The sequence below is a fragment of the Anoplopoma fimbria genome, chromosome 14 (genome assembly GCF_027596085.1).
Source record: "Anoplopoma fimbria isolate UVic2021 breed Golden Eagle Sablefish chromosome 14, Afim_UVic_2022, whole genome shotgun sequence".
Lineage (NCBI taxonomy): Eukaryota > Metazoa > Chordata > Actinopteri > Perciformes > Anoplopomatidae > Anoplopoma > Anoplopoma fimbria.
In genome coordinates, this window is record NC_072462.1 from 23,072,687 (window position 1) to 23,097,660 (window position 24,974).

The 24,974-nt window shown below is 42.6% G+C and overlaps 1 protein-coding gene across 4 annotated transcripts in view; it reads right to left on the minus strand.

Annotated features, from left to right (window-relative positions):
- The window catches only part of vav2 (vav 2 guanine nucleotide exchange factor), a 192,148-nt gene that overhangs the window by 128,581 nt on the left and 38,593 nt on the right, over positions 1–24,974 (minus strand). For all 4 annotated transcript variants that reach the window (XM_054612385.1, XM_054612383.1, XM_054612384.1 and 1 more), the window contains exon 2: positions 6,140–6,256. In XM_054612385.1, the coding sequence (XP_054468360.1) occupies positions 6,140–6,256 (117 nt within the window). The remainder of the gene's footprint in view (positions 1–6,139; positions 6,257–24,974) is intronic.

Sequence of the window (24,974 nt, forward strand, 5' to 3'; positions counted from 1 at the left end):
CAATTAAGATATTGCAATCATGACGTAGCTTTTGTTTTAATTGTGAGATGCTAGGTCAAATTGATGGGTTACGAAATGTATAATTTCAAGAAAAATATCTCCACAGTTGTGCTAGTAACAGCTGGAGGGAATCCAGATGGCACTAAGATTCCATTTAAGTGACATTTTGGGTCATCTGTACCTCAAGCTTTTACATCAGTCACGCAAAACACACAGCACCGTGGACAGTTTGGGCTGAATAAGACTAGAGGCCACCAACGATTCCATCACGTCTCATCTCGGCTGTCACTGGAAGTGTGAACTCGGGCACCTAGCGGCCTCGCCGATTGACCCCACCAACAGTCGCCATACCCGAGCCACACGCCAACACAGGTTGAATCCTGGACTAAGAGCTATTGCTCGGCAACCACCTGTTTCCCAGGGTGTCACGGTAACGAGCTGATGGGATAATGAGGCCGTGGGAGTGGGAGCGTGGAAGGGAGAGAGGGAAGGGGGTCCAAACACAGGAAGGGGGAGGAAGTTCCCATTTATAATTCATGTCATCATCAGCACTGTGGCATTTGGAATGAATTATGGATTGAGTCTTGGAAGCTTTATGTTAAAACTTGCAGTTAGGGGTGTCCTGATGGACAGGGCGTTCAGTAAGAGGGCTCGGGGATAGATGAAGAAGACACAAAACTGTCTGCTGAGGGAGGAGAGTGTGTTTTTAGAGAAGGTTATGGAGATACATTCTCTCTTAGGGGAGCACTGAGTGCAATGTTGGATCAAGGGGCATGGTGTGCAGCAGTGGAGGAGATATATGGATCCTTTATGTAAGTAAAAGTAGCAATACCACAATGTAAGAACACTATATTGTAATGTGGGTGAAACGGTTTGATAGTTCAATCAATAAATCAACATATTTTATGGACTGATCATAGGTTTTGAATAAAGAATATCTGCAAAAATAACTAGAAAGTACACTGTAGATGTCAAAGGTAGTGTCAAATACAATACTCCCTACATAAAGGTAATGACGTAGAAGGTTTTCACCAAGAAATTGGTTAGTGGAGATGTGTGCAATAGAACACACTAGTCCTTTTCCCTGAAAATGAATGCTCATAAAAGTGTAACAAGTTGGCAAAGGCTCCTTTTATTTCAGGTGACATGGACTAACACAAGGGGAACTACTGACATGAACATATTGAAATTAGAGTTGAAGTGGCTCAAGCATCATATTTTGTTATAACACCTCTTCCAACCACTAATACCCTCTTAGAAGAGCGAGGCAACTGTAGAGAATCACAGCTGAAAAAGCCTGCTTGGCCCTTGACAGTAAAGGACTGCTGCAGAGGACAAGACTGCTAATGGAAGGGGACACGCTAACCTGAGAGAGTGACCAGGCCGCTTGACTTCTGAACCTCCCTCCATCACTTACTGCAGTCTCTCCAGCCTGAGTCTGACAGGCAGGAATCACTGCCTTTTCTACTGCTTTCATTCCAAAAACCACCGTGTGAATCAATACCAATACCAACATGTGATCATCCACAGAAAACGGGCATTGTTCAGTCCGCGTGTGTAATATGTCTTGTCAAACAGGAACACACACCTTCCTCCATGAAATATTAATGGCCATAAATGATTTCACAAGCCAAAAGGACACCGATCGGAGCTAATTCAGCATGACTTCCAATGGTGCAGATTTGCCAAAATGTTAAATAACTTTAAGCAACAAAACAGGCCTCGGGTGTAGCCTGCAGCTAACGTGTTGACAGTGAAGCAGAATAACACTTTCTGTTTTAGTCCCACAAAGCAAGACGGGAATTGTAGTCCAAAAGACAAAGCATATTAGAAAGAGAGAGAAGTGACAAAACAAATTAGATTTTTTGTTTTACACTATCAATAGCCTACTTTCGTGTCAGCGCAAAATACCATAGCACTGAATGTAATGAGTGCCCAAGTAATACATTTAAATTTGACCATGTAATATATATATGTATAATATATCAGTAGCTAATAATTCATGACAGTCTCACTAAGACTTGCAGAACTGAGCCATAACCCTGTAAATAGCCTAGTACAGACAGCCTGTTGCAAAATGTATGCAAAATGTTCACAGAACAAAAGAGCACAGTGCTTGGGGCATCTGACTAAGGTTAAATCCAACTTCAGTAAATAGCACTCAGCCTGGCAGGGCCAACAGTGTCTGAGGCACGTTCCAGATGTTAGCAGCACTGGGCGTGGATGCTAAGCAACTAGCTATTTTTAGTCCGCAGAGCGCAGGAAGGAAATGAAAGGAGCAGAGTTCAGCGTGCGCGGGTTTCAGAGCAGCATAGAGGGTAATCAAACACTGCCGACCAACGGCAATCACGTCGCTCTGACACAATGGTGGCTGGCTTAGTCTTATCACAACACACTCTCAGAGTGGGTGTGAGATGAATGAGTGGGGAGGGCAGGAGAGTGAGGAAAGGGGGGAGAGATGGATGGGGGAAGTGAGGAGGAAAGAAAAGCGGCAGAACACGGAGCAGTTGGTGGAAATCAAATCAGGGGATTGGTGTGTTTCCCTCAGATTACAGCTCTCCATCTGTTTCAAGGTGTGGTTTGTGTACTCGATATTAAGTAAACCGATTATAAGCTGTGAGGCAGTCCGAATCTTTCCATGAAAATACCAGATTTCATTCAAAAAAGCATGAAGTTGTTCACTAACTGCAGCTAAATAAAAAAAACACCACTTGGATTTGCCTATTTAAAAGGAGGATAATTCAGCTACAAAGTGGAAAGAATCACAAATACAGATACAAATCATCACTGTGAGTTTGCTGAAAAGCCCCGGCCTGCTGTCAGCTGAACCAGCTGCCAAGTGATGGCTGTTTCATACAAACAATGAGCTCAGATTGAAGGACTAAGTTCCATACAAATGCGACGCACAAATAAAATCCATTCACCTTGACGCTGTACTATCAAGTCGACGAGCACGGGCTGGGACAGCTGTGACACTCCGCGAGTCAGTCAGCCGTGACTCGGAGGCTGTTGAGGTGAGATAGAAATTGATAGAAGCAACGCTGTCTGCATTCCAAACAAATGACGTGATTAAATGAAGACGGGGAATCTGTCAGAAAAAAACTTCCTTCCTTCCTTCCTTCCTTCCTTCGCCGCTCTCCACTCACAGACGGAAAATTACCAAACTGTTGATAGATGGTTAACAGGTGCGGGCTAATTATGCTAATCATGGCAACAGCCAAATAAACTGATTGCCATGTTCATTTAAATGACAGCAATGTTCCTTTGGTGGCTAATTAAAACAGGTCGGGTGAGAGCGGGGAAGCGAGGCGGCTGGGGTTTTTCGGATGGAGGGAGGTGTTTAAATAAAAGCCTTCTCTGGGGTCTACTGTAATAAGCTGTATTTCATTGGTTTAATGATGTCATAATGAATTTCTAATGATGGGGGATGGGTTAGGGTGGGAGGAGGGGAAGCGTGGCGATATGCAGCTACTTACTCCACCAGAATGAATGAGGAGGCAACGAGGGAGCCCTAGCTCATGTTGTGTGGGGCGTAGGGTGACCCCGGTTGAAACACCTTGGGTAATGAAAATAAAAATCAGTCGAGGACATCTAGCAGGATACGTGCTCCATCTGTTTCCATACTAGCCCCACTGGAAAGGGTAGTGGAAGGTTTTGAAGGGGCAATTACTTTTTTTTCAGCATTGGGCCCAGTTGGCCCCAGCCTCTGTTTTGCATGTGACCCGGGAAAAGGCATCATTAGAAGCAGAGAAGGCGGTCAGAGGCCAGGGGAGATGAACTCCGGGGCCCCCCTGACAGCCACTGTGGAGGTATGAAAGGTGGATAGGGGCTGATTAATGTTTATAGAGGCAGCTGCTATCGAAACCCTCCATCGCACCACCTCTCCCCAAAGTCCTCCGTTTTAATTCCGCTCTTCCAGAGGAGATTAGAAATCTACAGTTTAGGCTCTATCTTTGCAAACAGCCCATTTGTTTTCAGAAGGAGCGCCACCACCAGGGAAACACCGAGAGTTCCACCTTTCCTTTCACTTTAGAAACCTCTTTTACTTTGCTCTCCTTTTATTCTCTTTCTTTGTCTTCCTCTTCTCTTTCACAATAGGCCAACGTTTGAAAAAAACGACACCGGCATTCATCCTTTCATCAAAAACACGAACCAAGCACCAAACTTGGTTCACTAAATGTAAATAATTTAGCTGAGCCTTTCCAATTTCCCCCCTTTGTGTAAGGTGAAAACAAAGCAGTGATAAAAGAATGATATGGAGAGAATAGATGAATGATACCGCACTATGATGTGTACGAAGGAAGTTGGAATTCCTTTTGTTTGCATTCCGATGTGCACACAAAGAAAGTCAAGGTAACAAAAGAAGAAAACGCACATCCAGTGACGAGGTGCAAAAAAAACAAGGTCTAGAGAGACTGTAACTTCAGCGTGCTTTTATCTTCCGTTTATGAGGCATTCTCACTATTTAAATGTATGCCACATTAGTAGGGATCTGCTCCATTCAATATATTATAATGTGATGTTTGGCCTTAATGGAAAATCAATGGCGAGACAAGCCCGCCGCCGCTACCACCATGCAAAAGCAATTTCCAAATTGACATATGGAGGGCCTAGGTGATTGATTCTGACTGCTGTTGGATTTTAATACCGTTCACTGCGAGCTCATTGACTCCCAGACATCGTCTTGTGGTTTATCTACAACCTGCCAAATGAGTCCTTGTCTCCTTTTTCTCCCCTCTCATCTTTTCTCCCTGCGTCTTTCTTCAGCCCCCTCATCTCAGTCCAAAGCGGGGGAGAGTGGATAACGCTGAATTAGATACGTTAGATAAATGAGCGGATGACTTTACGCAAATACTTCCTCGTTGCAATCGATCGCATTGTGATACAGTTCATTTAGATCTCACCTCTACCAGATTCTACTGGTTCCTTCTATCAGCTGAAACATTCCCACCGCACCAGTCCCAGACACGGCGACATCAACTATCATCTATCGGATGACATCATGCTACTCTTCCGTCTGTAGCCACGTACAAACACACATCGCAGTCAAAGGGATTAGAAAGCAGAGAGAGGAACAATTCACACACAGAAGCCGGGTATAACCAGTCAGATTCCCATCCAATATCTTCCTCCCCTAACCCTCTATCACCCATTTGTTTCCTCCAGCATCCTTAAACTTCATCCTTCAATCCCTTTTCCAGCAGGGACTAGGGCAGCTGGTTGAGCAGATGCGCTTCTTCCCAGCAGCAACCTGCAGCAACTACGTCCTAAACATTCCCAGGCCGGATATGTAATCCCCCCCTGAGTTTTCTGGTCCCTTGTCAGTCACAGACAAGTGGTAGGAGACATGCCCAAAGGACGACATCCACGAGGCACCCTGATCAGATGCTGAGCCACCTTTCAATGAAAAAGAGCCGCAGATCTACTCCGATCCCCTTCCAGATGTCTGTGCCCCGTGACCTTAACCTCCCCCAGAATGAAGGAGGAAAAAACCTAGACCTTGCGATCAGCGACCTTATGACTACCCATTTAATAAACACAAAAATCCACTTGAATAGCCCATTAAAACTCTCCACAAAGCTAACATGATGTGCGAGTGAGTCAGCAAGCCTTACTGCTGAGCCAACACACACATGCAGACACGCAGACTACTGCTAGAAAGCAGAGTTGGGCTCGACTCCGGTCCCTTTGTGACATGAGATGAGATTGCCGACCCTGAAGTGTTGCACCGTATCTCCGCTCCGTATTGATGTTAATGCGACTGACAGATTTGACTTTGAACCATCTTTAAACACATGGGGCATGATGTGCAATACTGCAGATGAACTCACACATGCAAGTACTCTTCCACCACACAACACAACACACACACACATACATGCACGCAGTATGTCAGCCCATCTAACCGTAAAGATACCATGCGCCTTAACCTTGGCTTTTTCATCTGACAACAGAGGGTCACTAGTGCTGCTGAAAGCGGGTTGATCTGGGACACAAGCGGCGTCGTGTCTCCAAGTAGTTAGAATGTAGCCTTTGGGCAGCATACATCTTAAGAGGATCACAGTGTGGGTTCAAGCGCAGGGCGTTTTGGAGGCTGAAGGAAAAAAATGGGAGCATCCTTCAAAATGTCTGAACTCACCTTGCCGAAGTCTCTGACATCGAAGAGGTCAAAGGGGTCGAACAGCTCGCTGTTGCGCAGGCCAAACTTGTCGTGGCACACCTTGAGAAACGTCCGGATGTTCTTCAAACACAGGAACTACAGGAGAGGAAAGACACACAAACAAAAACATAAATGCACGCTCAAACTCTCAAAGTCTTGCATACAGGCTTTACAGTGACAGTTAACAGCTAGCGGGTTGTAACAGTCTGATTAAACAAGCAGACTATTTGCCCGGAGAAACATGTTCCACCAGTCTGTTTAATATCCCCTATCAAGGCTTCAGCATTCGTGTAAATATTTAATTTCCTGGTCGATGATTGGCAGGCTCTTCACTTCAGCCTCTCCTAGTGTATGTGTGTGATTATTCAGACCCTGAAGGTGAGCAGGCTGATTGGGGCTCCCGAGGCTGATGGGCTGCCTCTCTCTGGTCCAGATAAGGAGCTACGAGACGAGCCTGTCTCCTGACATCGGAGGACAGACATGTTGTCTTCAGACAGGCCCAGCGGCAAAGACCTGCCCAGGTTGAGTCACTGACCTCAAACTGAAAGGGTCGCAGGTCACAAATCTGATGAACGGCAGACATGTGTCCAGTTGAAATGTCTTTGAGAAAACACATTTTTGTTCTGGCACAAAGAGCGCCTTTTAATGAGTATAAAATGTGTTTAATAGTCATAGTCATATATTTAGGAGAGGAAACAAGTAGTGCTTGGAGATATGGAGATAATCACGCATCACAACATTTTTGACCAAGTTCCTCAATATCGATTTTGCGTGGATATTGTGGGGTTGGCCATTGATGCTTTAACAGAATATTTATACAAAGAGCTTTTTGCAAAGTAATCATCAACAATGTGAATATAATGACTAAGTGGGTAAATACAAATAATAGAAAAGCTAGAACAGTCTGCTAAGTTCAGAAAATGACGTCACTTGATCTAAATGCAGCCTTTAAACCAAGGAAAAAAACACTTAGGTGATATCACGATATCCAAAGACGATATCCAAAGACGATATCCAAAGACGATATCAATAGACGATATCCTAATCTCAATTTTTAAGACTGTATTCTGTGTGAGAAATCCAATATGTTTGCAATGTACACAAGTTAAAACCAATATGTCTAATCTGCAGTGTTTAAACCAAGTGAAGTAGAGAGAAATCTAAGATCTAGAGCCTGACGGATACAATGGTCGAGCAATTATATTGGCCGATTTGACGATTGATATCTGCTTTTCCAACAATGGCTGCTATCCAGTCCTGCAAATAAAGCACACGCCACCTTGGGACTGATAACCAGTACGGGGAAGAATGATGCTGAGAATCCTCATAACAAACGGCATAATAAATACTCTCTGCTCACGAATGTTGACGGCCCGGGTCCCCTTAAATATTCCATCATACAGATTAACTCTGAGGGCTGGGGAACGGACCGATAACTCCACAGGAGGAGCATTGAAATATTAACGATGAGCATAAACCCGCCTCCCACCTTCCTGTGTGTGAAGAACACTTTACCCAGCATGTAAATTAAGCCGCTGCTCGGACACACCCTCTCATTTATCTGTGCATGAGCAATATGAAGCGAAGGCCACGGAAAATGAATGTCAGATTTGAGCCTATACGTGAAAAAAATACATGATTGCCTATTGCTATATGCAAATTATCCCTGTAACGACTGTTGCTTAAAACTGCTACTACAACCTGCAGCCTTGCAAAGTCACACTACCATGTTTGGGTAATATTAGCGCGCCTTTGGCAACAACAGCAGCAAGACTGGGTTTTTCCAGGTACACTAACATGCAGCAGAGCATCCCCCCCCACAGGCATCCAAGTTCACAACGTTCTCATTTAAATCCTACTGCGGCTTGATGAGCCACAGTGTTTCCTGTTGCTACAATTGACCGCATGAGACATCATCCGCATCAGCCTGCTGTACTAATTAGCTTTCACGCTGCAAAAAAAAATAAAAAATCAACTCATTGTTCCCACTCCAGTAAATGTTCAAATAACAAAAAGCTTCATCTGATATTGTTTCCTGGTATTCAGTGGCATTTTCAGTCGTCCTCTCACCCAGCCACACCGGAGAGACCCCGCTGACTCATTCTCATTCATGTGTGCACATCTGCTGGGCCCCAGAGTCGTGGGTGTGAACCTCCATAAGAGAGCCGCGCCCGGGCCAGCAACAAGGAACGCGATTGGTCGGCAAGCCGAAGTGACATTTGCAGTTCGCCAGGGAAGGTTATCGGGTCCGCAGATCCTCACATGCAGTGGATGAAAAAAAATGACGTATTTTCCGAGCCCAGATATGAAAAGGTAACATTTGCTGGAGTGGTATGTGGAGAGAGAGAGAGAGAGAGAGAGAGAGAGAGAGAGAGAGAGAGAGAGAGAGAGAGAGAGGTTCTGCAGATATGGATCAGGAGGGAGGAGATGTGTCTGACATGCTAATATATGTTTGCCGATAAGAGAGCCAGGATAGGGGTAGGAAGAATTGCTATGATCTTGATGAAAAATAAATAAAAAAATACACCATTTGTTATGGAGTGGAGATTGCGAGTGTACCTGAGAATAAACAGGCCGCGGTCGTCTCCTCCGCCGAGGCTGCCCTCAGCACAATCCATCTGGAATTACCTCTCTGTGGTCTGCAACACACTCAGGCCTATAGGCTATAGGCACAGACGTTTCTCCATTTTCCACAGTGTTGCGAGTCCATCTTACACACACAGCAATTTCAGACACATGGGCTGTACTAAATTGACTACAATGCTGCAGAATTTAAAGGTTCAAATTATTCTCATTCACGCAAGCATGCAAAAACGCATAAGAAACCTTCTTCTTGTTTAGTTTTTTTACTTCAACAATGGCTTTTACAATTAAGTGATTGTTTTATTATTCCCCCAACAGAAAGTCAGAAAGTCTTAAATATAGACTGGTTTTAAGTAATTCATCAAGTAAAAAATGCCAAATATATTATAGACTTAATGATTAATATACAAATAATCCATATGTAAGATTTCTAAATTTACCCAAAAAGTAAGAACGTCTTGTTTCAATCTCTTTTTTACTTTTCTTCCGTAACTGCAAGAAAACTTTTCATTTTCAGGGTTGCAGGTTGGATCATTACTGTAATGCTGTTTTAATTGATCTCATTACTCCTGAAAGCTGCCATTGCCGTTTCAAGCAACTAAAAAAAACAACAACCGACATGTATGGTTTTACGACTAAAACATTGCAATAAAAGTTGATTGCAAGTGAAGACGCTGTGCGGTGTGTGTGTTCCCTTTTTGGGAATTACATTATTGATTCTGTTTTTTGTGCACCTGTTGCCTAAGTCACTTTTAAGACTGCAAAGCAATCTTTTACGAGTGGTTTGTACAACAACATCTTTCCAGCATGTGTGGACACATGCTGTATAAATGCTTGTGTGCAGAAGTGTTTACCATTTGCTTCGAGTGTATGCCATTTGAAGCTACCATTGTGTCAGTCCCGCTACTCATGGCTCACTTAGTACTTTGACTGGCTGCTAAAATTGCGCTTCCCAAGGCCTTTGGTGCCAGCAGCAAGTGCTGTATTCATCAGATCCAAGCTTGTAAATGTGTGTACTGAATTTGGCTTTTTTACAAATTATAAAAGATCCCTTCAGGGTGGGAAAAGATGAAAAGAGAAGGTCATGAAGAGGAGTTATGATGTAGTGTTGAAGAGGAAAAGACAGAGCGAGAGAGACTGCCTGTGGTCTCGGCTGTAGCACGGCAGTAGATTTTTTTTAATATATTTTTTTTTACAGGGTGGCTCGTGCTCCACTGGAGCGACGGCTCAGATTTTTGACTTCTCAGTCGAGAGCAAACAACTCTTAAAAGAGGCAGACTTGTTGTGAGGCGGGGAAGAGGAGAGAGAGCGCAGCAACCAGGAAAGGAAGCGGGAGGGAGAAGAGCAGCAAAAAGGGGGGAAAGAGTCGGGTAACAAAGACCCGTCACATCCATGACAAGCCCTTCAACCATATCACCGCGCCACATCACACGCAGAATAATGCATTACTCCTCTGGGAGGGTGGTCCTTATCTGCACACGCTCCTGTATGCTTGTACCCGAGGAGATACAAATTAGTGCCTTCTTGTGAAAAAAAAATGAAAATGAAGAAATGGGGTGCAGGAAAAGTGTGGGGGTATGAAGGGGGTGGGGGGGGGGGGGTTGTTTTGCCAAAAGAGAAGCTCTGAGGTGTCAGGGAAGTGGGGGGCTGTTGAGGAGGGGAGAGCCAAGAGAGCACAGAGAAAGGTGAAATTGCAAAAGAGCTGCAGGCAATGGCTGAGAAACCAGAGCAAGAACCCTGCAAGAACTGATCTCAGAACCAATATCCTGATACTGATTCACACATGATGCAGAAACAAACAAAAAAAAATAATATCCAAAAACAATGAAAGTTGTGTGCTTTGTGTCCACATGTTGCACACAAAACCACAGTTTCTGGTTCAAAAGTATGAAAAAGTGTAATGATAGTGAAGGGTATGTAAAATGTATGTATTTGCTTTAACACAGGCAATATGATAAAACATAACAGAAAAAATTGCAGCTTCAACAGCAAGGGAGAGCATGAAAAGGTTTGCATTTTAACAATAATGCATTATGGGGGATCCCTGATGTATTCCTGCTATGTCGAACCCTGACACAACTAGTAGACTCATGAGACAAACAAAGAAAATGCAAAAAAAAGCTGGTCAAAGAAAACAGAGACAACGCGATCAGTCAGGCGCTGATAAACATCATGCACTCAGCTAGGGCTCTTCTTATTTCCCATGATGGAGATGGCACTTTCGTTATCCTGGGAAATAAGTTGTTAGTTCTAATTTAATAAAATGTATTAAATTGCCAAATGTGAAGGGCATCGTTTTTGTCAATTTCAGAGCCATTCTCTCAGTCCCAGGAGACAACATAATGTCCCCCTTACAGGTGCTTTCGCAAATATTAAGCAAGATGAACAATGTATCTGCTGCCCGTTGTCGAGAATGTCAAGCAACATACAAAGTGTACAGAAATATGACATTCGTCTGCATGACCAAAGACAATGTCCTCAGTATTCTTAGTATATCAAATACTTCTACTTCCTGCATCCTTTCAGGATCATAATCCAAACAATGGACGCATCTTCAGCTTCAGCAAAGGAAATCAATGAATAGGTTCAGCACACATGAGAAAGTAAACTTGTCAGGATAAGATAGGATAGGATATAGGAAAAGAAAGGAAAGGAAAAGAGAGAAGAGGAGACGAGAGGTGAGGAGAGGAATTAAGAAAAGAGGAGAAGAATAGAGAGGAGAGGAGATGAGAGGAGGAGGGAGGGACATGATGGGATAGGAAAGGAGAGGACACAAGAGGAGAGAAGGAGAGGAAATTATATTATAGGAAAGAAGAGGAGATAAAGATGAAAAAGGAGGGGAGATGACAACATAGGAGGACAGGAAAAGGTGAGTGGAGAGGAGAGGATAGGGGGAGAGGAGAGAAGAGGAGAGGAGCAGGGAGGAGGGGAGACTATATGATAGGAAAGGAGAGGGGAATAGAGGAGAGAAGGAGGGGAGATGATAACATTGAGGAGAGGATGGGAGAGAGGTGAGGATAGGAGAAGAGAGGATGGGAGAGAGGTGAGGATAGGAGAAGAGAGGATGGGAGAGAGGTGAGGATAGGAGAAGAGAGGATGGGAGAGAGGTGAGGATAGGAGAAGAGAGGATGGGAGAGAGGTGAGGATAGGAGGAGAAGAAGAGAGGATGGGAGAGGTGAGGATAGGAGAAGAGAGGATGGGAGAGAGGTGAGGATAGGAGAAGAGAGGATGGGAGAGAGGTGAGGATAGGAGAAGAGAGGATGGGAGAGAGGTGAGGATAGGAGAAGAGAGGATGGGAGAGAGGTGAGGATAGGAGAAGAGAGGATGGGAGAGAGGTGAGGATAGGAGAAGAGAGGATGGGAGAGAGGTGAGGATAGGAGAAGAGAGGATGGGAGAGAGGTGAGGATAGGAGAAGAGAGAAGGATTTTTAACCAGCACACTGAGGTGAGTCAGACAGATCATCAAATACTCAGACAGCCGGTCAGAGACTTGGACTCAATGAAAGAGACTGATGCCTGTCTGGGACTTGTGAGGCAGCTGAATACTCACACAAGCACACACACTCTAACACACACACACACACACACACACAGAAACACACACCCTCATGGCATGTCTCGGCAGTGAATCATTCCACACCTTCAGAACAACAGGAAGGGAGCTCTCAGCAGGTGAGACAGCAGCAACAGTGAGCTCACGTGACCACAAGAAAAAGGCTGGCTGAGATGTTTCCGACAATCTATACACACACATACTATACACAGATGTACACACAGACACACACACACACACACACACACACACACACACACACACACACACACACACACACACACACACACACACACACACACACACACATGCCAGGTAGAGGTGATGATGGATCTCGTAAACCTCCAAGTTTGGTTAATGATGCCGCAGCCAGGGTGTTGATTGCTTTCTGGTAAGAGGAGATTTATGCCAGGCAGCGATCAGCACTCAACCCTTCCAAAAAAAAAGGCTCCATACAGTGCAGCAAATGTCCAATACACCAGCCTGGTAATATCTCAGTCAGTCTGAAAAGCTTAACATTGCTAAACGGCTACGAACAACAACAACGACAACAATGAATAAACGCTGTTGACAAACCTCTGCTGCTCACTTTCACAGACTCATAGTAAAAAATACAAGTAACACAAGAAAATAATACAAGACCATCTATCATTTCTCTAAAGGAAAGTGCTGTAGGGTAAATTGTGCAGAAAAATAACATTTAACAACATAAAAAAAAAAAAAAAAAAAAAAAAAAAAAACTTATTATCTTTTCCTTCCATTAATATGGAAAATATAAACCAAATTTCATTATACTTTCTAATGTGCTACTGTAGATTAATTTAAATGTAATTGCAACTAAAGAATGCAGTTTTTCTTTCTAACTACAGTACTATAAATGTCTGAAAACACAACGTCCAATGGCAGCTCAAACATCTAATGTACTTGTGTGTTGACATATTTTTTTTTAATCAGTGGGGTTTTCTAATCCCACTGATAAAGCTTAGTAAATAGCAACGGTAATATATTCCTGGTTGTCTTTGTCAGAGTATTGAATACCGCAGAGACCATTTATAATCTTGAGCTTTGATTTTGTGCCCCGCAAGTCACCAACAGGTGTAAACCAATGACACCGTCGATGGATGACGCACTCATTCCTGTCACTCTGCCAAATTGTATCTTCTTTCTATTTGAAACACGCAAAACAAATCAATCCAGGTATTTTTCAAGAGCACAGACGTCTTCCTCTGCGATCTTTGAATTCCCTTCATTGAAATCAATATCTGCTTTGATGAATATTTCAAACCAGCAAATGGTCCCACTGAGTTTCCACGACAACAAAGTTACAAGGGTTGGGGAAGGAAAAGCCTATAAACAAAGTAAAAACTATTTGTCTCGTTGGATGTAGCTCAAGAGCTGAAGAGCTTCAAATAGAAAAATGGGAACATTTACATTTTTTGGAAGTGTGAGCTCATGCACAGGTTAGTAGATGTTTAGGTGGCATGTGCTGGGTGACACCCGGAGGGGATTAATGGGTGCTGGGGCGCTTCCAGGTCACCCAGATGTTAAAGACAGTGAGGAGAAAGGCCCTGCTCTTGCAAATTAGAGCAGATGACACCGCATGAATAATGCATTGCAATAGTATGCAAATGTGTTAATCTCATCCTATTACCCCCTAAAAGCCTGTAAGCAGGCACGGATTGACCACAGTTTTAAATCTTGTGCGACCCCCAGCTGACGAGGCAGAACGGCCGCGGCAGCGAGGGCTGCGTGGCTCATGTTAAAATGTGGAAGTTAAGTAGGCTAAGTACAGTTTTTAGTGAGGTTAATCTCCATTACAAAAGAAGATAATTCAGCTCAGAGCGTAATACTCTGGAGGGAGAAAGTCACCGCGATTGTAGAGCACGACTACATAATTAAAGCAAGTCCACCTTCACCTTTACAACGGCCGCTCGTAAAAAATAAATAAACACAAGCAAACGCTCTAATTGCATCTAGGGCAGAGCCTGATGTGCCTCAGCGTGTTACTGTAAGACACACATTAGGTCATTCGTGAGGATGGAGAGGCATTGAACCTGAAGCTAACTAAAAAAGGACACACACCCCCCCTTCCTGGGAGAGAAAAGCTTTTGTGCAGGAGAGAGTGAAACAGAATGGTGGGATGAAAGAGAAGCGATATGTCTTCAAGGTACTGCTCCTTCCTCTCGCTGCTGAAGCGGAAACAACCACAGCCGTGAACAAAGAACCTGCTCTCATGGATAATGGAGAGAAAGAGGAGAAGGAGCTCATTTTTCAACTTGTGGGGCTGCTTTCTAATGCATTGCCAGTGGTGCTAGGTATAGTATTTATTTACAGTTTATCCGTATTATTATATACTGTATATAAACAGAATAAGCAATTCATGGCTATATGGATGGCAATGTCGATCTGTCGGTGGGTCCACTCTTAAATACCTCAACAACTACTGGGTGGATTGGTGTGGAATGTTGTACATATATCATGATCCCCAGAGGATGAATCCCAATGACTTGAGTCATCACCAGACCTTTCCTGTACGACATTAGCAGGTTGATATTTTGGGCTTTAAGTAAAATGCTTTGACATTGGATTGTTGGGTAAAACATTGTGTAGTCTATCATGGTCCCCAGAGGATGAATCCCAATGAAGTTAGTAATCACCAGATCTTTCTTCTAGCCCCACCATCAGGTTGACATTTTGGGTTTATCGTGAAATGCCTTGACATTGGATGGTTTGGCACATTTTGTGGACTTTCATGATTCCCAGAAGATGAATCACCTGCCATTATAATTTAGCTCAAAGCACCTCTGTGCTTAAGTACACCCTAATAGTATGGCTGTTGGCTCTTCGTCTTGTTTACAGAGCAGTTATTATGTATTTCCAGAAGTCTAAATATTTCAGAAAGAACGGTAGAAATGAGAGTTCCTAGCCTGCATGCAATGGACTTTGACAAGGCATGTTGAATACCTCACCAGATAATTTGGTTAATATGTAAATATTGAACAAAGGATAGCTATTAAGATGGAGGTTCAATCATTTATTTGGGAACCCCTTGAAAATGCAGGTAGTCCTCCAAATAAGACAAGAATAAATTGTTTGGGTTAAAATCTGCACTTTGTTAAGGTTAGGGGACCTTTATCGTCATGTTTAAGCTTGACACTTGATATGAAATGGAAAATGCACAGCAAACAGAAAAACAAGGTCCATCCTGATGTCTAAGAGTTCACCACTGAATGAGTCGGTCGTGTAAATCTGGTGTGTTTAGAAGTGAGCTTCAGATACTGAGATGAAAGAGAAAGGAGAGAGCAGCGGTTAAAGACAAAAGTGGGGGGAAACAAAAAAAGCTTCCACTATTATCATCTTAATTCTACCTGACCTGAGTTTTCAATTTCCTCTGACCTTTAATATGTTTTTTTGTTATGTTCCTTTCTCTGTGGACCAGTAATAATTCATAAAGCCTCTTTCCTCTGAAGTGGTAAAAACTGCACGCACAATTTCTACTTCTGTTTTTTGGTGTTTTTGTTTTGTACAGGAGAGGCTTCACCTTTGCATGACCGGATCCAAGTTGTAAATTTCCCCACTGCGGGACTAATAAAGGATTATCTTATCTTATCTCCATTTTGACTTTCAAATATAAGGGAGCTGGTTCTCACAACAGCATGCAATAAATATCATCATCGTCCACCTGGATGGCCTTGGGGCTGTCCAATATTTTATTCATAGATGGTTGCTGGGGCAGCCTTAAGATAGAAAAAACTGACATCCACAGTTTCAGACTAAGGTTGCAAAATTATCCATGGGAATTAACAGGAATTAAATGGAAATATAGAAGTTATTTGCTCTGGCTGCATTCACCATGTCAAATGAAGATGGAAACAAACATTAAGCCATATCATGCGCAGACATTATTGTAAAGCCTTTTAATAGAAATGAGAAAAAAGTAAAATAATGGAAATAGATTATTTAAAACTCGTCAATCAGCATGCTCAATCAAGCCAAATCTCATATTGTAACAGTTAGCTAGCAAAAACTGTTTACTTTGTAGTTTGCTTAAAGCTAAGATCTGCTGGTCAACCCAATATTATAATCAAAACTCACATGAAAATTATGAAATGTGGCCAATTATCTTTATATGATGGAACATTGTACTGCCGAAAGCAGTGGAGGGTTACAATTTAACTAAATGGGGATAGTTTTAACCAAAACATGCCTTAAGTCCTATTGCTGTTGTTTTATGTGTATTTTCCCCCAAAATAAGTTATTAAAAAGGTAAATCTTTGCTATTGAAATTGTGCAAAATTTTCAAAACTCCTAAATTCAACCTCCCTCTGACAATTTGCTTAAGTTTTACAAACATTTACCGGAAATGTACAGCTCCTTTGCAACCCTAGTTCAGACAATAAAAAAAGAAACTTCTAACACATGCCAAGATGCTCAAACATATTGGTGCATAATGCAGTCCTCCAGGTTCTATCCCTTCTTCAAGTAAAAACAAATCTGTGTTGTAACTAAGCAACAGGCCATGCTGCCGAGACGAGGAGCGCTTGTTTGAGGCATTTCCAACCAGGCTTAGCAGCAGACTCTAGGCTTGATGAATGTGAGAAGGAGGTCCGCCAAGAATCCCAGACGGATCGATGGCCAGGTAATTTATGACATCAGACCAGGAAGAGGAAGACTGCATCTATCTTGTTCCCCAGCGAGTTTCCCTCACAACTTAAGGCTCACTGCATTCATTTAGATCCCCCATAAGATATGTTGCCTTTCACTTTTTGTTCCCCCACACAAAGCAAACGCTAGTATCATACACATAAGGTGAACATTACATAGAGTCTAAGCAAATATTATTTAAAACCGTGAAACTTAATGGGCTGTGAATGTAAAGTGAGGATCTTTATAAGATCTTTATAATACCCTAACTGTACATTGACAGGCCATTAAGTCTCACAGTCTTAAATCATATTTGGCAGAGCTCTGTGAGCTCAGGGCTGATGCACACATGGCCCAAGAAATAACAATCTGAACAGATTTATTGTTCTGACAAAAAAACTAGCAATCACTCACTCACTTTCAAATTCATCTTACATAACTTAATGAAAAAAGACAGATACTGCTGTGCTTCCAACTTAAACCTCATTCGAACTTTATCTTTGTGAAAACACTCAGTATGAATTTATGCCAACACAACTTCTTTGTGTTTTTCTACCTAGCTACAATGCAGGTTATCGATGATGACTTTCCTTCAGCGTCACTTGCACATCTATTGTATATCATGTCACTTCAACCAATGTGCCTTCACTAAAAGCCTTGCACTTTTCTATTTTAATTTACTGATTGTCTTCTTGGGTTTTGGACTGTTGGATAAAACAAGCAACCTGAGGATGTCACCTTGGCTTTCTTAAAATTGTAAATTCCTTTTTTTTGCTATTTCCTGACATTTTATAGGCTTTTTTCAATAGTTGCAGCCCAAATTGATAATAATAAGATCTGCTTATATATATATCTTATACATTCACAGTGGTAAAAAACAAAGTACATTTTAAAATGTCATCTGAAATGATCATAATAGAAAACAAAAAAGGAGAAAACCTGAGAGCATTGTGAGTGCTGGTCGGATGTTTGCCAGTCCTTTGTTTAAGAAGGCTATCAGGTACACAGGAGGCTGCAGCTCTGTGCACTTGATGGCTGTGATTATCTCCAAGGTGACTAATGCCATTAACACGGAGAACAGCCTGTTAATTACCCAACTGGCTCTGGGGCCGAGCTCGGCCCTGCTTTAATCATCAGACCCACAGCTTGGATAAACAATCATTCAATCATCGCTGCGACACACAATACAGCAATCAGCCAATTTTACAGATTAAGTGATTGGACGGGGTGGATACTGTAAGATGCAGTTTAAATCCACTCAGTGGACAGTGGAGAGCTTTCCAATGGGCACTCAACCAGAGGGAATGCAATATGAAACCACAGCAATACACCTAGAAATGTGCTGTTCAGTCCGATTTCATGTGAAGCTGCCTCAAAGACAAACACACTGGGAATAGTCAACAATCATGTTTGCACACTCTGATAGTATCCTATTTGAACAGAACACTTAAATATAGAGTACAGCTGCAGATTATTCCAACTGGAATAATATTTGGACTGATATTTATCATTTAATCATCAAGGAAAATACTAGTTTGTGATTGGCTGGCAGGTGTAGGGTCAACAAAGATTATTGCAACAAGTTTGACACACTGAAAACTAATCATGAGTGAAAAGTCCACAAAAGCTTTGATAATGATATGGACTCTGTGGTGGAAATGGTAGTCACATACCAGGATTAGAACTGGGTGTTGAACTTGAGACTTCATTAGTACAGCCTGGAATGTGTCCATATCATTGAGCATTGACAATAGGAAAGATGTACTGAATGTGATTTTAAATCTTAATTCAAAGCTTCTGTTGAGGTTATCAAATTCATTTTTTTTTTTTATGTCTGTAGTCATATTTAATGAAGTCATCCCCCTAAAGAAAAAAGTCCTCAAACAAAATCTTTAATTTGAATAAAGTGATTCATTGGAATTAATGAGTTAGTCACTTTTTATTAAAATCATTTTATCAAAAACATTTTTGACTGCAGTAACGATGTTGTTTTAGAAAGGCTTAATGACAACAAATATGGATGGAAGACGAATAGTTTTTGGGACAAAATTAGGTTAATTTGAATTAATTAACGACCGTGTGCACCAATGCAGAAAGATTATAAGGAAGAGATTGTCTTATCTCTGGAGTCTTTATCTGGAACTGTGCAGAAAAAATAAAAATAAAAAAGCTGCACAGCACTGTATGATGATTCAGAGTTTAAATGCCAACGTTATAAATGAAGCTTCAGAACCTTGAGCTATTCAGACCACTGAAAGCTAATATCACATGTCTAGCTACATTTATAATCATGGTTACTTATTCTTTGTTCGGTTAATTCCTGATTTCAATCAACATTATGCCAATTTAGGACTATTTTATTTGGGCAGTTCTTGTACGAAAGACGGTGTTTGAGAACTTTGGATTTTTCGTCAAGTAAAAGGAACGTTAACAGTATTTGTGAGCTAGTTCTTCTGCAGCTGATTCGTGCACTAAAAAGTGCTGCGACCTGTGTCAGCACCAATAAGTCACAGTTAGCTGGTCTTTCCAGAGCGGTTTGTGACCCAGTAATTAGGGCCTATATTGAGAGGGGGCTTATTTTTGGGTGGCTTTCCTCGACTCCAACGCGTCAACACTCCTAAACACCTAAATGAAGCAAATATGTTTACGCTTTAGCATGACAGCTTAAGGTCAGTGAATACTGTCCTCTGCCACATCGCATCACACAGTCACAACTTTCTTTGGCCGGCTTCCCCCTCTGTAGCCTCAGTCAACAGCATTATGCATTGGGAGCATACTTCCTGTTAAGGCTTCCATTGCAATCTACGTTGGAAGGCTTGTTGGCACTGTCCCCCACAGTTAATCACTCTTGAGATAAAAGCCATGTGGAAGAAAAAGAGGGAAAAGCTTAAGCGGGGGAGGCACGGGAGGGTGATGTGTATGTTATTTTGTGTATTTATGAGCATTATACTAAGATGTTGAGGGAGTATCAGTTGTGAAAACCTCTCGACTTCATGACAGTTAATTATCCATTTACATTGCTCCTTCTATGTTATCTGAGGAAATGGTCATAAATTACCCACACCTGTCTCTATGATCCTCTCCACACCACTCCTGGTGAAAATTGAATTAACTTCTCACCTATCTGTGACCCAGCTGTCCTGAATGCACCCAGGTAGACTATTGCTGAATCTCAGATATCAAACAGCAGACGGCAAAAAAGGTTTAACTCTTATCTTTTATAAAAAAATAAAAATAAAAAAAAAGACTGTGAGAATGAGACACACAGAGAGAAGTCTGGAAGAGAAAAGAGTTACAAAGAGCCTTGTCAGATGGATACAGCAGCGGAGGAGAGCAAGGCAGGATCAAACGTCCAGTTGCTGCCGTTAATCCTCCTCGAGAAGGAGGAGGAGGGCGGGTGGGAGATGGGGGCGGATGAGAGGGGAGGAGGACATGCTGGTTGCTGTGCCACAGAAAGCAAATGTAACTGGCTTTTTTCATCCAGCAGGCGAGGCGAGAGCGACGCCAGCCCCTCCACGGCTCTTCAGACAGTCTGGCACACGGGCCACAGGAGGAAACCTTTGGAAAGATCAGAGCCCCCCCGGCCTCAAGCATGGAGAGAGTGTCAATTCTGTGTCTGTGTGTGAGAGAATGAGAGAGAGCGAGTGTGTGTGCGTGCCCATATGTAGCTGCTTCGTGTAGGCAACACTGTTCCTGTTCTATAATTAGAGGTTTTAGCACATTTGCAATGTCGGAAATCCACAACATGGCAGCAGTGGGAAACAGTGCAGCTTTATCCACCTTTGTACGCCTCAAAGATAGGACTCGGAATGTTGTGCTACTGTATTTAGATATTCAACAGATATGTCCAATGCTGTGACATCAGGGAGTGCTTCAAATGCGAGCATATAAAACATTATATGTCTTTTTTTTGTTCACTGCATGTTAAAAGACTGCAGAGGGAATAATTATGCATGGTCACATAACTTTATTAGGAAATTAAAAATGTAATTTAACAAAATCTATGAAAAGGTAAACTGCTACCTCATTTGAGACTGCATGAATGATTGGAGAGTAAAAAGAAAATGTGCCATGGCTCTCGCAAATCAAAGGAAGATTCAGTCTTCCTGCGACTCAAAAATATCTGAGACTTTGCATCCCTAAACTCCCTAACTCTAAAAATGTCAAACTACAATAATGCCTGCTAATTCTCAAATCCTCATGAGGTTTGCATAAAACAATAATGGGTCCAAATAAAATTTACAACCCAGTGAAATCAAATTTCTTCAATCTCCACAAACAAACCTGCTCATATAGGGGGTTTGCTTTCGCTGAATTTATATTCCAAGGCAATCATCTAAAGGTATTTCTGTAACAAAGCTTGCCCAATTTACCAATAGTGAGCCATTTCTGAATTAATAACTTAATCCAACCATGTGTTTCGTGAGGCTTGTTTCCATAGCTCTCCATATCTCGTCATAAGAAGCAATATGGTTAGCGTACAGACTAAAGTCAGGGATTTGCCTAATCCTCCCAAATTTCCAAGAACATTTTCTACCCAAAAATAAATGAAAATAGAAGAAGTTTATTCTCATAAGAGGGACTGAGCCAACATGGCCGACAACTCGAGGGATCAGCGAAAGAGCATCGCAGATGATCATCGACAGCTGAAGTGATGCTATGAGCTTCGCTTTCAGGAGGCCAGAGGTGAGAAAATCGAAGAGGCAGAAGCAGCTTGATAAGCCGGCTTCCTCTTCTCCGTCTCCTACGCAGTTGGACGCTGCCTGCAGCATCTTTTTAAAAATAGGAGAGAGGGAAAAAAAAAAAAAAAAAAAAAAAAATGTCACTCTGGATTTAGCCTACTTTCCAACATGCCCATTAATTTCAGAGCAGATGGCAAAAAAAAAAAAAAAGAGTGAGTTTGAGGGAGGGGCATCTGCTAAGCTGCAGAACAACAGAGTGGAGAGCTTTGGTGGAGAGTGTGGTGTCCTACGAAAACAGGGGTAGCAGTGATTTTAAAGCAGATTAGAGCCTTATCATGTATGAAGATGGTTATTAGGAGGAGTTTCCTGCTTATAGATGTTGATGCGTCCAGCTCAGGTCAGCGGCGTCGATGGATGATACTCTGTGAAGCGAGGCGCTCACTGGGAAGTATTACTCTGCCCAAACTTTTATTGATCTGTGTCTCCAAACATCCCTTGTAGGCACTCATCATCTGAGCCTGTCTGGGGGATTTAATGGGTGAGAGGTGCGGGTATAAACCAAAAGATATGATCTGAAATGAAATAGGAGGAGGTTGAGATGGAGGAAAAGGCCTAGGGATAGATACATCTCTACTCCAAAAGATAATGTAAACATTCCCCGCGGACCAAGAGAAATTGCCAGCAGTAAAACCGTGCAGACGTAAAGACCTTAAAGAGCAGCGCTGATGAAGCAGTTCCTATAAGCTGGGAGCGAGGTGAAGCATTCGACTGCAATTAGTCTGTCTCTAATTAATTAAAAAGCGTAGCCCATTGTGGGTATAGCGCAGTAAGTTTGGTAAATCACATCACAAACAAGACATCCTCAAGGACAGTCGTTAATCACGAGATCAGCCATCCTGACGAGCGTCCTTGAGGCATTTCTGTGGAAGCCCGATGTTACAGGCTTTCCAGCTTCTCTAAAAAGCTTTCCTCATGTATTCATGAAGACGCTGAAGCTGCGTGTCGGCTTTTACTGCAAGACACTGCCCGGGAGATGATGCGTGCGAGTAAGACGGTGAGGAGAAACAGGAGGAGAAGGATGAAGCAAAGGGCACGCGATGAGTGGGGTAGAGGAGGAGAAGAGGAATCTGTCTGTTGGTCTTCAAGAGGACCAACGTGGCCGAGGCTGATCTCCCCCTCTCTCGCTAATCAAACAAGCCTGTTGGGTGACGTCAGCGTCTCCCACGCCAGGACAACAGTCGTCCTCGTCAAAGAGAAAAGAACCGAGGCGGGAGGCCGACAGGGAGCAAATGAGGAGATCTTGGTAAACTGCTGCAATAAATTGTCACATACGCTCTCATCAACCTGAGGCTATGGTGAGCAGGGAATCAGGGAGGTTAGGGTCAAGCCCGTCTTGTTCACAAGAAAAAAAACCTAAAAGGAGCGGATCGCTTGAAAAGAACTGTGTTCATATTTTAAGCTCCGACCCACCGGACAGTTTTTTATGTTTCCTGCGGTAAGAATACCCTGAACGCCACATTAAACAGTTGCTGGTCGCATTAAAGTTTAATGTATTTGTTTTGGTTCTAGTTTGTTTTTTTGAGTAGCTTGCCAACACACAAGGGATTTATAGCAGAATGCCTCACAGCGCAATTTAAAAATATTTACATTTTTTATAATTATTATCTAAAAGGAGAGATTGCAGGTGAGGACAAACCTTGTGAAAGTGATCATGTGACCACAGGTACCTGTGAGAAAATGAAACATGATGGAGGAAGTCCACTTTTACGAATACCACCCTGACTCAACAGAAATTTGATGCCAAAATACTGCACACTGGTTTTAGAAAACGCTGGAATTTTATGGAACAATATTTTGTGTTATTGTGTTGTTGTTGCCAGCTTGTTTTGGAGAGAAGCCTGCTTGGAAGTGAGTGGGTTAACTGTAGAGTGGTGAATGCTCTTTTCAAAACCCGTTATTTTTATTTTTTTTAGAGAAATGACCCTGTCTTTTGATCCCTTGAGCAGGGCCGGCCGAGGATATCTCGATGAAGATCAATAAGACATCATTATGTACATCACCCTCTCCACATACACACACCACAGGTTATGTTCCGGCAAAAAAACGGCAGCTTCCCACAAAAAAAACGTACGTGTCCTCCACGAAACAAAGCAGCGCAACATCCAAATAAAAACCCCAAAACATCTGAAGCAAAGCAACGTCTTTATTCTAGCTCCGACAGATGGATGCAGGCGTCGTGTGAACATTTGTCCCACAACGGAACAATCATTGCCATCAGCCCCGTGTACACATGAGGTGTAGCCGGCTGCTGCGAGCAGATGTGGGGGAGAGGTAATTATTTGCATACTGTTGCGAGAGAGTGGGAGTGTTGACAGTCTAATACTATTTGGACATGGATCTGGTCCACTCTATAACATGCAGGGGAGCTGGCTGAGTGATGAAATATTTGATCAGCGCAAATGCACAACAGCTCAAACACTGCAGAGCCAATATCTGGATGTCGGACAATTCAACTGTCTTTTTATTATTTGTTTTTTTATTATGCTGACACGCTGCACAGAAGAGACAAAACTAACCTGACAGAGTCTACAACACGATAAAATATATAATACTTTCCCCCAGGTCAGAATGGCAGACCAGGCTTAATAAGAAGCAAGAAGTGTTGTTGTTCATCACTATTGGGACAATCTTCTGGACCCAGGGTAGTCCTGGAAAGAGCTAGTTAGGTTATTTCTGACTCTTTCCTGCAGATACATGACAGGTTGACAGCTGTCCAAAAAACATCTGAACGCTTGGCTAGGAGCTGTTGGAACTCTGTTAGCCCCAAATCGCTCATAACACCTTCAGATGTCCATCACCTCCAACTTGGACTGAAGAATATAGGTAAAAACATATATCAATGAAGAGGCCTATTCGCATCAAGTCTGTTCAGTCAGTCAATCAGTTTGTTTGGTCTGAAATCGTTGCACGTTTGACGACCTAGCCCTGTTTCAATCACGTTTAAACGGCGCCTCCGTAACTACCGTCTGCAATCCAAGCTTTCATAGCAGGTTTTAATTCCTGCGTTTTTGCCTGAGATGTTTGACCACTCCGAGCCAACATAATAAATGTCATCGTCCAAAACGTCTTCTGATTTGCTGAGTTCATTCATCTCCCAGCACAAAGCACAAAACAAAGTAAAGAATACAGAGATGCCAAATTCAGCGATTGTGGCAGGTGATCACACAGCAGCCCAGAATCGGGGATGGTGGCAAAACAACTGCAAACAACCACAGGACTTGCAGGAGTCTGGTGTCCAAAATTGTTGTGTTTATCATTAGTTTTTTCAGTTACGTTAGTGACATGTTTTCCGC